The following is a 13,297-nucleotide window of genomic DNA, read 5'->3' as shown; positions in this document are numbered from 1 at the left end:
TTAAACCATATTTTAGCCATCCAAATTTGAACTTGGATTGGAGTTTACATTGTGATATAGGGTACAAACACTTACATTATAGGCTACAAGCAACACATGACTCGGACTACAAGAGTATTATGGAGAAAAAAAAAACACATACATTTGCAAGCGATCAAGCAGCAGCGACACATCGTAATGAGTCATTACCTGGCACGTCCATTCGTTCGATGGCATCAAAAGGCCACTTCTGCGCTCGAAAACTCCTCTCTCTTCTTGGTTAGGTCCGCCACCATCTCACCGAACCTGCACGGCGGACTGACCACCGGCGCCGAGCCGCGCGTCTGCCGTCCGCGCCCGTTCTGGAGCCCATCGGCATGCACATCGTTGGACTTGCGCGCGATGATGACGGAGTTCACCACGTCGTCGTCGGGGTGGCACACGGCCAGCACCTCGAACCCGCCTCGGCCGATGTCCTCGGGATCGACGATCGGGTACAGGAACCCGCGCGCCCCGTGCGCGCTGCGCACGACGAGGGCCGCCCCGTCGGCCATGTGCGCGCCGAGGTGCGCGATCACCTTGGCCTTCTCCTCGGCGGCCATGCCCACAAGCGCGGCCAGGAAGACGACGTCGTACGCGGCGAGCTCGCCGCGGAGGTCGGCGACGTCGGCCGTGTGGAACGACATGCGCGCGCCCACGCCCTTGTCCACGCGAAACAGCTTGCTGGCGCGGTCGTTGGCCGCGGCGCACAGGTCGTAGTTGTCGAACACCGTGTCGGGCAGGTGGCGCGCGGCGAGGACGAAGGAGCTGAACGGCAACGGGCCGGACCCGATGAAGGCGACGCGGGCCGGCGCGATGCCGCCGGGCACGTAGCGCGCCAGGAGCTCGTACTCCAGCTTGCTGAGGTTGATGTAGTTGCTGTAGTAGGGGAACATGCCGAGGTGGTCGAGCGGGTTGTCGAAGGCGGCGAGCATGTCGGAGTAGTGCGCCTCCAGCTTCCCCTCGGCCTCGGAGCAGAGGCGGATGAGGCCCTCCCGCATCTCCTGCGCCTCCGGGCCGAGCTTGGTCACGTCCACGGGGCTCGGGGGCACGCACGCGGTGACCAGGTCGGTGAAGAGCGCATTCACGTCGGGACACGGGCTGAGCGACGGAAGCTTGGAGATGGCGGCGTGGATCCCGGTGATCTTCTGGACCAGGGCATCCACCTCCTTGTTCTGAGACTCCATTGTGCTTTCTGATTGCTTGTTACTGATCGATGGGCAAGGCCTGAGGGAGTGAGGGACAGGAAGATGACAATGGATGAATGGAGTGAAGTGGTCGAGCTGCTTGATGAGCAATGGATCGGGCACTACGATGTGTATATGTAATCGCAGTTCCAAAGCTGACGTCTAGAGGACTGAGGAAGAAGCTGCAAAAGGTGTGCACATGCATGCAAACTTCACGCTTCCATGCCCAATCAGGCTGGTTTCATGCCTCTGGTGTAACTGTTAACGTCCGGCTATTGAGGTGGACATCGTACGTTTTGTATACTAGAGACGTAACACCTGGCCGAGCTTGTAGATGTGTGTTGGCCATCAGGTCTCGGTATTTTTAATTGTGCGTTTTACAGTATCCAATGGTTGTATTTGTAGGAGCTTTAGAAGCATCTCCAGCAAACGATGTAAAATAAAGCTCAGGTTGTTTCTACAAGTTTAGAGAATAGACTTATTTACAAAAGTATCTACCCGATTATAGGACACAACGAGAGATATTTTTATTTAACATAGGTAACATGGTAATTTGCCAACCATGACAAACTTGTATTTTGCGATGCGGGGTACGTCGTCGAGATTCTCTGCATGTGAATTTATTTCTCTATGCAGTTTTTACTATGCATAAGATAAACCTTAAGAATTGCCACTAGCTCTTATGGTGCTTTGTTGTATATAGCGGATGCCTTGAGTGTTCTGCAAGATCTGTTTTCTTGGCCGTGTGTCATTTCCGACGCGGGTTATTTTGCATCATTGTGTATATTATGTATGTTTGCTAGTTCTCAACTAATTTGATTCAATCGAGTCCTACATCTTCAGATTTGCATTGTGATTCGTGCATTTGAGTTGTAAATTGGGTTGTAACTAAGATCTTTTAGGGTGCAAGTAAAGTTGCAAATAGGAAAAAAGTCTTCAGATTGTTAGAGCATGTTTGATTCAAAGGATTTTGAAAGTGGGTGACTAGGAAAAACGCAGGCCATGGCATGTGGAATCCTATGGGAACAAAAGACGCAGAATCAGCTGCATGAGTTGTTTGATTATACCATAGGATTCAGTTGCATGAGCCGTTTGATTGCAAATTTCTATGAAGATTGAGTGCATGTGCTACTTGTGGTAGACACATAGGAAATTTTTCATCAGGTCTAGCCTCTTGCTATAAATATTATGGGATTGTAGTGTAGGAAAGGAATAAATAATTTTTTTGGAGGGTTCAATCCTTTGAATCAAATGATCTCTATAGGATAAATTCCTATGTAGTGTAAGAATCATACAAAATTCTTTTACAAATCCTTTGAAAAACAAGCTCTTATATTTACTTCATAATTCGTGTTAACAGTGAGCTGCAACTAAGATCCAGTGACATCATCTGTCTGAGAACTAAGAATTAGTCACACGCATATATTCTTAGCCTTGCATTTCACCGGTCCAAGTTTGAAACTAATTTGTCTTCATTGTTGAGAAAACCTGACAATTGTCTCATGTTCGTGTACAAATGATGGACGTGAATCTGGCGTGGACGTACGGGCTGGGACGAATTCATACCCAAGTTGCTAGGGTTTTTGGTGGTGGGCCCTAGCAACTTGTCATGTGACACTGTTTTCTATAAAAAAAAACTACCATCCACGGTACATTCGAATATCCGTTGGCTGATGATGTGTTTATTCTGGAAGACTAAAATTGTCAGGTTAGCTCCTTATAACTTTTCGAAATAATAATTTGTTTATGTTATCTTTTTACCCCTTTTAGCAAAATCAACATAGCTGCTCTTTTGTAAAACAAGAAAATAATTCTCAGGGATCATATATCAAGAGTATATATGCAGTTGCGCCACCATACGGCAACCGGTAGCAGCGCCACATGCGTTTGGGAGCGCTGACACTAGTAGAAGCGTATGGGGGCGCCTCTGTCCAGCCGCGCCCCCGATAGAAATATTTGAATTCAAAGATATATTGAAATTTCATTTAAATTTTATTATGTGTTAAAAATATGAATTATATTCAACTAAAACTGAAACTAAACTAAACCACACCTAATCATCCTCTTCACGGTCCTCAGGGTGGGTGCCCTAGAGTGGGTGCCCTAGAACGACTCCTACTCTGCTTTATCTGGCTCCTCATCCTGTTTTTTTGTCGGGCAATCTTGCTACTCGTCCTTGATGACACCTCTAGGGAGAACGCTGTTGGTACTCACGCCGCCTCTTCCCGTGTTACCGCTTATTCCTACGTCTCCGCTTTTGCTTGTGAAGTTGACAATGTTGCCCGTCTGCGTATATCAATCTCGTACGCCGTCATCGTATGTTGACGAGCCACATCGTCTGCCGCCGCCTAGGAAACCCGTGTCGCCCTAATTAAAAATGATCGGCAGGTAAATTAATGCACCATTAGCTTAGGCTAACCAGCCGATGTCTCGATGACCGGGCTGACCTATCGGTCATCAACCGATGTGGCAAAATGGCAACACATGTTGTCTCATGTCCCCTATAGGTGTTGAACAGTTTTTAGGCCCCATCAAACCCAACCCTATTGGATGACCTTCCCTCTCCGGCGGCCTAATAGCATACGTTAAAAAAACAAAAGCCGATCTGACTGGTTTTTTCAGAGAGACATCAGTCGACACACCAAAAAACCGCATAAGAAAATGTTGCCGCAGGTTGGAATCTAAGAATACCTTCTCCCACGCGTATTACCAGTGCCAAGTCAATACCACTTGATCTAAACTCAGATTCGTGAATAGTCAATGAAGTTCACCTTTTAACAAAATATTTGTTTAATGAAAAATATTGGTTCCTTATGGCCATTGAACCGGGCGTCCAACCAGCGAACGCCTAACCATTTCACTCACCGGTCTAGTTTTTGAACTATTTTCAACGGCTTTTTAGAGGGTTGTCGAGGCCACTACAAATAATATTTTTTCGGACACATCTACATTTTAGACGACTTAGAGTTAACATATGTCGTCAGCAAGTCTCACTTACAACCTACTGCAACACTCATAGACCATCACGAATCTTGAGGTAACATTATTGATATAATTCTCAGTTATAAGAAAATCTCATTTCCAAATTCCAACCTACTTGCAAGTTGCAACTACATAAATCTCACTTGAAAGTTGAAACTCACTTGTAGTTTCATATTAAGATAAATTACGAGGTAAATCTAACGAATAAGGGGCCGACTGACTTAATAAAAAGATCTGATGCATGGCTTTTAGCAAATCCAATTATTTATCTGAAATAACGCTACAAAGTTTATAAAAAGTCTGTGTATGCATCTGTAATATCCTTAGAATAGCGCGTTGTTGTAAAGGCCAAATGTAATTGGTATTTCACGATATTAACGCACAGTATGTTTTTTATCGAAAAGCAGACGGAACCAATCACAGAGTCGCCGGAGCAAGAGGGAGAGCCGCCATGGGGACCGAGAGGAAACCGGAGGCGGAGAAGGAGGCGATGGAGTGGTGCGTCTCGCTCCCCAAGGTGGAGCTCCACGCCCACCTCAACGGCTCCGTCCGCAACTCCACTCTGCTGTCAGTACCGCTCCCTCTCCCCTCCCCCCCCTCCCCAACCCCCTCAGTTCTTCCTGCCTTCCATTCGGCAGTCGTGACCTGCTGATCCAACGGTAGAGCAGAGCGATTGGAGTTCGTGGTAGCGGGTTTGGTTACGTTTGTCTGCATCCTCCGGGAGCAACAGCGTCTGCTCCCGTTCTCCCAGATCGTTTTGCTGAACGATTTATCATCTGATACTGTAATGACCACCTAAGCTTTTCCAAATCTGTCATTTAGCAGATCCCTTCAGTCCCTTGCTACTTACTCCTCCGGTACCAATTTTACCACCATGATGATGATTTTAAGTCGCAATAATTGCTTTGTCTTCAACATGAGTATGGAATATCTATGTTCCAATTATATACTATTTCAGTTGGCAGTATTCATTCTGTATACTACTTCATATTTTTTGTACCGTTGCTATTACTACTTGACATGTTAATTTGTCTATTGAGATGGGAGGCTGACATGTTTATTGGGAACAATTCTATGTACAAGTTCTTTCATATTTCTGCTCTTACAATTTTTCACACTCTCTTGTTGTCGTTCCTTGAATAGAGAGCTTGCGAAACAGCTAGGTGACAAAGGACTCATTGTCTTTGAAGATTTTAAAGATGTGATCACGAAGAGTAAGTAGATGATTTCGTTATAAATTTTTTTTGTAATACAGTTACCTACTCATAAGTCATATCAAAACATATAATGGACGGAGATGTATATCTCTGAAATTTTTACACTTTATCCTACTTTTGGAAGTATTTATCTGATGGATACTTGGTACTTATGTTTCTCTGTTGCGATATTTTTTTGGCTTGAATTCCATGTCTGCTTATTGACTCTGATTCTAATTTTTCTTAAACAGACAGTAGATCTCTCCCAGAGTGTTTTAAGCTCTTTGATTTGTTTCATATACTTACGACTGACCATGAAACGGTAACAAGGATCACCAAGGAGGTATGTTAATAATCATTTCACGCTATTACATACTGCTGTACACGACAGTTAATTCTGCAGACAATTGAAACAGGTTGTGGGAGACTTTGCTGCCGAGAGCGTTGTGTATTTGGAAATAAGGACTACACCTAAGGTGCTACTTTTTGATATTTCGTTTGTCGTAATTCGAAATTTATGAGTTTCTGACGGAATGAGCTGACTAGTTTTGTGTTTCTTTTCTCTCCTAGAATAATGAAGGCAAAGGGATGACCAAGCGGTCTTACATGAATGCTGTTATTAAAGGTCTTAAAGCTGTTGAAGACGTTGATGTTGTTTTATTTGATTCTAACTTAAGAACCGATGAAACATTAAGTCCTACACCTATGAGTGATTTGGCTGGTGACATGAAGAAAAAGAAGATATATGTTAGGCTCCTTTTAAGCATTGACCGTCGTGAGACAACTTCGGCAGCATTGGATACTGTATGAAGAAACGTTCCGCTTTTGCTTATACTCTGGACAAAACTTGGGACACTGTCGAATAATTTTCTTTTTTTCACCAGGTTAATTTAGCCATGGAAATGAAGGACCAAGGTGTAGTCGGAATCGATCTCTCCGGCAATCCAGTTGTAGGTGAATGGTAAGAAATATTCTGCCCTCTCGCTTTTACTAAATGAAGACATGTTAACTATTTATCTGCTAATACTCCATGGCGCTTTCATCATTTGTTAAGGGAGACATACTTGCCTGCTCTAGAGCATGCTAAAGAGCTGGGAATTCCCATCACAATTCACTGTGGTGAGGTATGAAAACACATTCAGACAAGTTACATAAGCAATGTTTACTTAATTATTATCACTCGTTGCTTGACACATTATTTGTAAATCTGCACATATATTGTTTGACCGATGAAATTAGAGCTTAGTGAACAACAGGTACCAAACAGAAAGGAGATCCAAGCAGTACTGGACTTCTGCCCTCAAAGGCTGGGCCATGTCTGCTGCCTGAACGACGAAGAGTGGAAGAAGCTCAAGTCATCGATGATACCGGTGACCTTCTTTCTGTTCCTTGGCATTCATTATCTCTACCTATTCTATGCCACCCATGCTTACCTTACTTCCGGCACAAAAATTTGCAGGTGGAGATATGTTTAACCTCCAATGTTATGACTGGGGGCACCCCTTCTCTAGAGCTCCATCACTTCGGTCTGTTCCTGTCAATGCAGAACCCAAAAGTTTTGACCGTAAAGTAGGTCACCCCAGCAAGCATCTTAACCCTGTGAGTTTCTGAATTCGTGCAGCTGACCTATACAACGCGAAGCACCCTCTGTCGCTGTGCACCGACGATTCTGGGCTCTTTTCGACAAGCCTCTCAAATGAATATTACCTCGTTGCATCTACCTTTGGTATGCTCATTTCTCTTAGAAACAGAACCTAGGAAATCAGAGCATGTTCCTTATTCCAACAACATATACTTGTTACAGACTCTGAGCAATGAATTCCATGCGGATTTTGTCAGGTCTTAGCAAGGCTGAGCTGTTTCGGCTAGCCCAGGGCGCGCTGGAGTTCGTGTTCGCAGATGATGAGGTGAAGAAGTCCCTGAGGGTGATGTTCGAGCGTGCGGCGGCAGGGCTCTTGATGTAGGCTCCACGGCCCTGCTCACTAGTGTAATGTTATTTATGTGTTCCACGTTTTCCCTATTAGACTAGGAAAAGGAGAAGATGGATACTAACCTCGTGTACAGTGTGTGCCCCGTCCGGATCAAAAAATACAGACTGATTCAGTTCCCTGGATGGCGATTTAGTTTTGTTTCCTGAACCACAACAAGTTGTTTTTCTAGTGGTAAAGAATAGCTTTATTACAAAACAATGTTTTCCATGTCGCCCAGATATAGGATCAACTAGGAATTAGGAAAAAGCTGGAATTACATACTCCCTGGACACCGGAGATACACTGTTTGCCTCTTCTAACCTCGCAGGCCGAAAGGGATGTTCTATGCTGGAATATCAGTTCCTCTAAACCTCCACGCCGGCAGCTTCATGCGAACTTCCTCATGTTCAGAGCTAGCATCATAAGCTGTGCTTAAGTCATCGCGGATCGCCCCCGTTCCTTTGCCGCGACGCTGCTCTTGTGAGAATGCATCAGAGTCGTGGCGCACCTCTGAGAATGCATCTTCATCATGCTCGGGCAGGGTAGTTGACTAGTTTCAACCACCTCTGGTCCCTCTTTCGAGTTCTGACGCAGAACAGCATTAGCCTGGTCGCAGTTAGCTGTGTATGTGGCTGTCCATTTGCTGTTTATACGCTCGCCTCACAGAAAATTCGCCCTTCTCGTCAAAGTGACACGCTCTCAAGTCCTCAGCATACACCTTCCCGTACAGAATCAGTTTTGCATCTTCCTTGTTGGTATCTATTATGAACTGATATCTACTCCAGAGGGCCGGAGCCGGCGGCCAGGGCGTGAGGCAGGTGAATGTGGTGGCGCCTGCCGGCCTGCGACTGTGAGGCGTAGCCGACGACCCATGAGTGAAAGCTATGTATAAGATACTCTAATGATATAATTTTTATAACATATAACTAATGCTAACTTGATTAAATTTGCGACCTAGGGGTACGCGTGTGCCTTATAAACTGTGAGAGAGGGAGTAGTATTGTATTAATTACTAGCTACAACCCACCCTAAACCCTTCTCTTCTTGTTCGTACGTTTCATCGATGGACAGGAGATTGCTTGACGAATTTACCACGAACAAACAATCGGTGGAGTTGATTGCTCTGAATATTTGATGGAATGCGTTCATATATATGTAATGGCTAGGTTGTAAATTCGTTAATTTGACTGCTAATCTGACGATGTTTTCCAATTTTGCGATGCAGTGTTTTGTACTATTGCGTGTCTTATTCAGTGTCGTGGCGTTGGCTGTAGTAACTGCTCACATGGTTAACATCTATGTTACGGGCGCCCCCGAACATCGCTGGATCTTTTGCATGGTGTTGACAGAGATTATTGTTGGTGACGTTGGCCTAAATATTTATTTCTCTTGGGAGACAGAATGAAATTCTTTCATCACCTAAGGGGTTGTTTGGATGAGTGGAATATACAGAATTCGTTTTGTATAAACTAGAGAAACCGACTAACAGAACAAAAACTTGTTTGGCGACGCTAACAAGTCCGTGGATATGCAGAATTCAGTTTTCGGAATCCTCATATTTCGCGTTTTTGGAAAAACGGGTATTAGTTGTTTTTCTATAAACGTGGTTCCCATGTACTCGATCCGAGCGAAGTGCTTCGTCCCGCTCATTTCTCAACAACTTCGTGAGTAGATCGTTTGTTGCCACCGTGATTTCCTCAACTGGATTCATTTATTCATATCAGATAAGGAATATAACGTGCCTACCAGATTTTGCTAGCCAAACAAAATTTTCTGTGAACCAATTCTTAACTGAAAAGCTAGTAAAACTGGTTTTCCTAGAAATCAGCCTAAAACACGTTTTATAAAATCTAATCGCTAATCCTGGCTATCCAAACAACCACTAAGGTCGCGGCCATGTATGTGGTTTAGGCTTGCTTGGCGATGGTCTTCCATACGACTTATGTTTTCAGATGATCATTGTGTATAGAGTTTAGGTTTCAAACTTCTACGTTGTTTCCCGCAAGCTCTTCTGACTTGGTGTATGTAAATTTATAATTCTAGAAAGTTTGAATTTCATAGTCCGGCGCAAGAACAGTGTTTCACAAGGTTTTGCGAACATGATTTGGCGAAAACAAGTGTGCACGCTCCACCATGCATGTTGTACTGTTTGTTCCATTTTTTTTCGAAATGGGGAGTAAGACCCCGGCTTCTGCATCATGATGATGCACACTGCTTTTTATTAATAAGTTACGAGTACAAAGTTTTTAGAATATCTCAATCATCGCCCAGGATTGATACAAGAATCAACCAGCGAAAGAAACAAAACAAAAAAGGACTACACATCAATGCAGCCGCCTAGTGTGTCGCCAACCAGTCTGACACAAGATATCCTGAGCGACCGTCTGGAGCCATGTGCATCCAGTAGCCATAGCATCCCGCTGCCCCTCCGGTGATAGTAGAGCCCACAACTGAACCCAATGTGCCACCATATGGATAACCTGCAAAAAGTGAAAAGACTGTTTTTTTGTTAAAAATAATATCATTCCTCGCCCTCCAAATAGACCAACATAGAGCAGACACCCCAATACGAATGAATGCCTTAGATTGTCTATCAACTCCATTTAAATTACCAAACATATTAGTAATATTGGTTGGAGGTGGAAGATCAAAAGTGAAAGTGACTGTACGCCAAAGTAATTTAGCTAAAGGGCAAGTTATGAAGAGATGTTCAATAGTCTCCTGCTCTCCGTAAAAAACACACTTTGTACACCCATTCCATCTACGTTTAGCTAAATTATCTTTAGTAAGCAAAACCTTATTATTCAGAAACCACATAAATATTTTAATCTTAAGTGGTACTTTAACTTTCCATAAGTATTTTCTCAAGAAAGGGGTGTGGTCATTCATAAGGTCTTCATACATAGATTTCACCGTAAACACGCCATTTGTTGTCAAACGCCAAACAAAACGATCCTTGTCGTCATTTAGATGAACCATCATAAGTTTTTGGCATAACTGTAACCACAAAGTCCATATGTTACCCACCAACAACCTTCGGAAACTGATATTCAGAGGTGTTTAAGCTAACACATGGGCTACCGTTACATTCTTGTGATGCACAATATTATATAAAGATGGATATTGCTGGGCTAGTGGTACTTTTCCTAACCAAGTATCTTCCCAAAAATGAGTATTTGTTGTTGGAGATATGCCCAAGAGGCAATAATAAAGTGGTTATTATAATATCTTTGTGTTTATGATAAATGTTTATATACCATGCTATAATTGTATTAACAGAAACATTGATACATGTGTGTTATGTAAACAACAAGGAGTCCCTAGTAAGCCTCTTGTATAACTAGCTTGTTGATTAATAGATGATCATGGTTTCGTGATCATGAACATTGGATGTTATTAATAACAAGGTTATGTCATTAGTTGAATGATATAATGGACACACACCCAAATGAGCGTAGCATAAGATCAAGTCATTAAGTTCAAATTGCTATAAGCTTTCGATACATAGTTGCCTTAGTCCTTCGACCATGAGATCATGTAAATCACTTACACCGGAAGGGTACTTTGATTACATCAAACACCATTGCGTAAATGGGTGGCAATAAAGATGGGATTAAGTATTTGGAAAGTGTGAGTTGAGGCATATGGATCAATAGTGGGATTTGTCCATCCTGATGACGGATAGATATACTCGGGCCCTCTCGGTGGAATGTCATCTGATTAGCTTGCAAGCATATGAATGGTTCATAAGAGATCACATACCACGGTACGAGTAAAGAGTACTTGTCGGTAACGAGGTTGAACAAGGTATGGAGATACCGATGATCAAACCTTGGACAAGTAAAATATCGCGAGACAAAGGGAATTGGCATCGTATGTAAATGGTTCAATCGATCACTAAGTCATCGTTGAATATGTGGGAGCCATTATGGATCTCCCAGATCCCGCTATTGGTTATTGCTCGGAGAGGAGTCTCGACCATGTCTGCATAGTTCACGAACCGTAGGGTGACGCGCTTAAGGTTCGATGTCGCATAAGTAGATTCGGAATATGAGATGGAGACCGAATGTTGTTCGGAGTCTCGGATAGGATCCGAGACATCACGAGGAGAGCCGGAATTGTTCTGGAAGAATTCTGCTGTTTTGTATTTCAAGAAAAGTTGTTATGGAAACATTCTCGGAATTGGACGAAATAAAAACAGAGGTTCTTATTTTTCTGTCGCGCAGACGGAGTCCAAAGGGGAGACGGAGAAAGGCCAGGAGTGGGCCACACCACACGGCGGCGCGGGCCCACCCTTGGCCGCGCCAGGGTGTGGTGTGGGCCCACCAGGCGCCGCCACTTGATCGGTTTCGCGAAACCCTAACCCTACCTTCCGACTATAAATAGTGGGGTAGTTTGGCCGGCCATTGCTGCTCCGTACGAAACCCTAAAGTGCCACCTCTCCTCCCTCCCGGTTTCTTCGCTCCGGCTTAGGCGAAGCCCTGCGGGAATTCTTCTCCACCACCACCACCACGCCGTCGTGCTGCTGGGATTCCGTGGAGATCTACCACACCTCCGCTGCCCGCCGGAACGGGGAGAGGAAGGAGCTTCATCGACACCGTACGCGCGACCGAGTACGGAAGTGCTCGCCGGATTGCGGCACCGGGGACGATCGTCTACACCAACAACGAGATTAATCTCGTAGGCTTTGGAATCTTCGAGGGTTAGTTTCATCTCCATCTCGTTGCTTAGATCTAGTAGATTGGATCTTGGGTGTTTCATAGATTAGATCTGTTGGTTTTATTCGCTTTGCGGTAGGAAAATTTTTGTTTTCTATGCAACGAACCCCATCAGTGGTATCAGAGCCATGTCTATGCATAGATCTGTTGCACGAGTAGAACACAATGGTTTTGTGGGCGGTGATGCTTTTGTTGCTTTAGTTTGTGTACTTTGCTTCTTGCGGGATGGTGGGATGAAGCGGCCCGGGCTAACTTTACATGACCGCGTTTCATGAGACTTGCTCCACGCTTGACATGCAACTTGTATTGCATAAGTGGCTTTGCGGGTGTCTGTCTCTCCCACCATAGTGAAGATTGTAATTTACACTTCTATTGTCAACACTAGTATCACCGTTGTGGTTCATGTTCGTAGGTAGATTGGATCTCACTCGAAAACCCTAAACCACGTAAAATATGCAAACCAAATTAGAGGCGTCTAACTTGTTTTTGCGGTGGTTTGGTGATGTGATATGGCCATAATGTGATGATGATTATATATGATGTATGAGATGTTCATTGTTGTATTATGGCAACCGGCAGGAGCCTAATGGTTGTCTTTAATTTTTGTTAAAGACCTGCGTGTCTATTCATCATGTAATAGCTTTATTTCAAGTAGTTGTTATAGTAGCTATAAGTGATGGACAACCATGAAGCGGCGCCACTGACCTTGACGCCATGCTGGTGATGATGGAGATCATGTCCGTGCTTTGGAGATGGAGATCAAAAGCGCAAGAAGAAAGGCCATATCATATCACACATTATGAATTGCATGTGATGTTAATCCTTTTTATGCATCTTATTTTGCTTAGATCGCGACGGTAGCATTATAAGATGATCCCTCTCACTAAATATCAAGATAATAAAGTGTTCATCCTAAGTATGCACCGTTGCTAAGACTTGTCGTTTCGAAGCATCTCGTGATGATCGGGTGTGATAGACTCTACATGTGCATACAACGGGTGCAAGCCAGATTTGCACACGCGGATACTAAGGTTGCCTTGACGAGCCTAGCATGTACAGACATGGTCTCGGAACACGGGATACCGAAAGGTAGAGCATGAGTCATATGAATGATATGATGAACACTTGGGTGTTCGCCTTTGAAGCTACATCTTTTCTCGTGAAGATCGGACTTGGTGTAGTGGATTTGGTTCGTGTAATCACTAAGACAATGCGAGGGATATTGT

At 44.1% G+C, this 13,297-nt stretch overlaps 2 protein-coding genes across 2 annotated transcripts; one reads left to right on the top strand and one right to left on the bottom strand.

The window, feature by feature from the left end:
* Positions 1–215: 215 nt before the first annotated feature.
* LOC124678417 (probable nicotianamine synthase 2) lies at positions 216–1,205 on the bottom strand. Its single transcript, XM_047214312.1, has one exon. It carries the CDS (start codon positions 1,203–1,205, stop codon positions 216–218), a length of 990 nt encoding a protein of 329 aa, XP_047070268.1.
* A 3,386-nt stretch (positions 1,206–4,591) lies between these two features.
* Positions 4,592–7,608, top strand: LOC124678079 (N6-mAMP deaminase-like). The gene is made up of 11 exons (XM_047214013.1): positions 4,592–4,754; positions 5,331–5,401; positions 5,635–5,726; positions 5,800–5,859; positions 5,954–6,187; positions 6,268–6,344; positions 6,438–6,507; positions 6,640–6,753; positions 6,843–6,909; positions 7,005–7,109; positions 7,223–7,608. Exons 1-11 carry the CDS (start codon positions 4,639–4,641, stop codon positions 7,345–7,347), a joined length of 1,131 nt encoding a protein of 376 aa, XP_047069969.1. The 5' UTR covers positions 4,592–4,638; the 3' UTR covers positions 7,348–7,608.
* The last annotated feature ends 5,689 nt before the right edge of the window (positions 7,609–13,297 follow it).

The sequence above is a fragment of the Lolium rigidum genome, chromosome 7 (genome assembly GCF_022539505.1).
Source record: "Lolium rigidum isolate FL_2022 chromosome 7, APGP_CSIRO_Lrig_0.1, whole genome shotgun sequence".
Classification (NCBI taxonomy): domain Eukaryota; kingdom Viridiplantae; phylum Streptophyta; class Magnoliopsida; order Poales; family Poaceae; genus Lolium; species Lolium rigidum.
The sequence above is the reverse complement of the archived record's forward strand: the minus strand, read 5'-3'. Positions and strand labels throughout refer to the sequence as shown.

Bases quoted from the DNA above. Each gene is read 5' to 3' on its own strand.
- LOC124678417 (XM_047214312.1), bottom strand. From the start codon at position 1,205: ATGGAGTCTCAGAACAAGGAGGTGGATGCCCTGGTCCAGAAGATCACC.
- LOC124678079 (XM_047214013.1), top strand. From the start codon at position 4,639: ATGGGGACCGAGAGGAAACCGGAGGCGGAGAAGGAGGCGATGGAGTGG. The intron at 6,188-6,267 runs GTATGAAGAAAC...TTTTTTCACCAG, and splicing joins CTTCGGCAGCATTGGATACT to GTTAATTTAGCCATGGAAAT. The intron at 6,754-6,842 runs GTGACCTTCTTT...AAAAATTTGCAG, and splicing joins TCAAGTCATCGATGATACCG to GTGGAGATATGTTTAACCTC.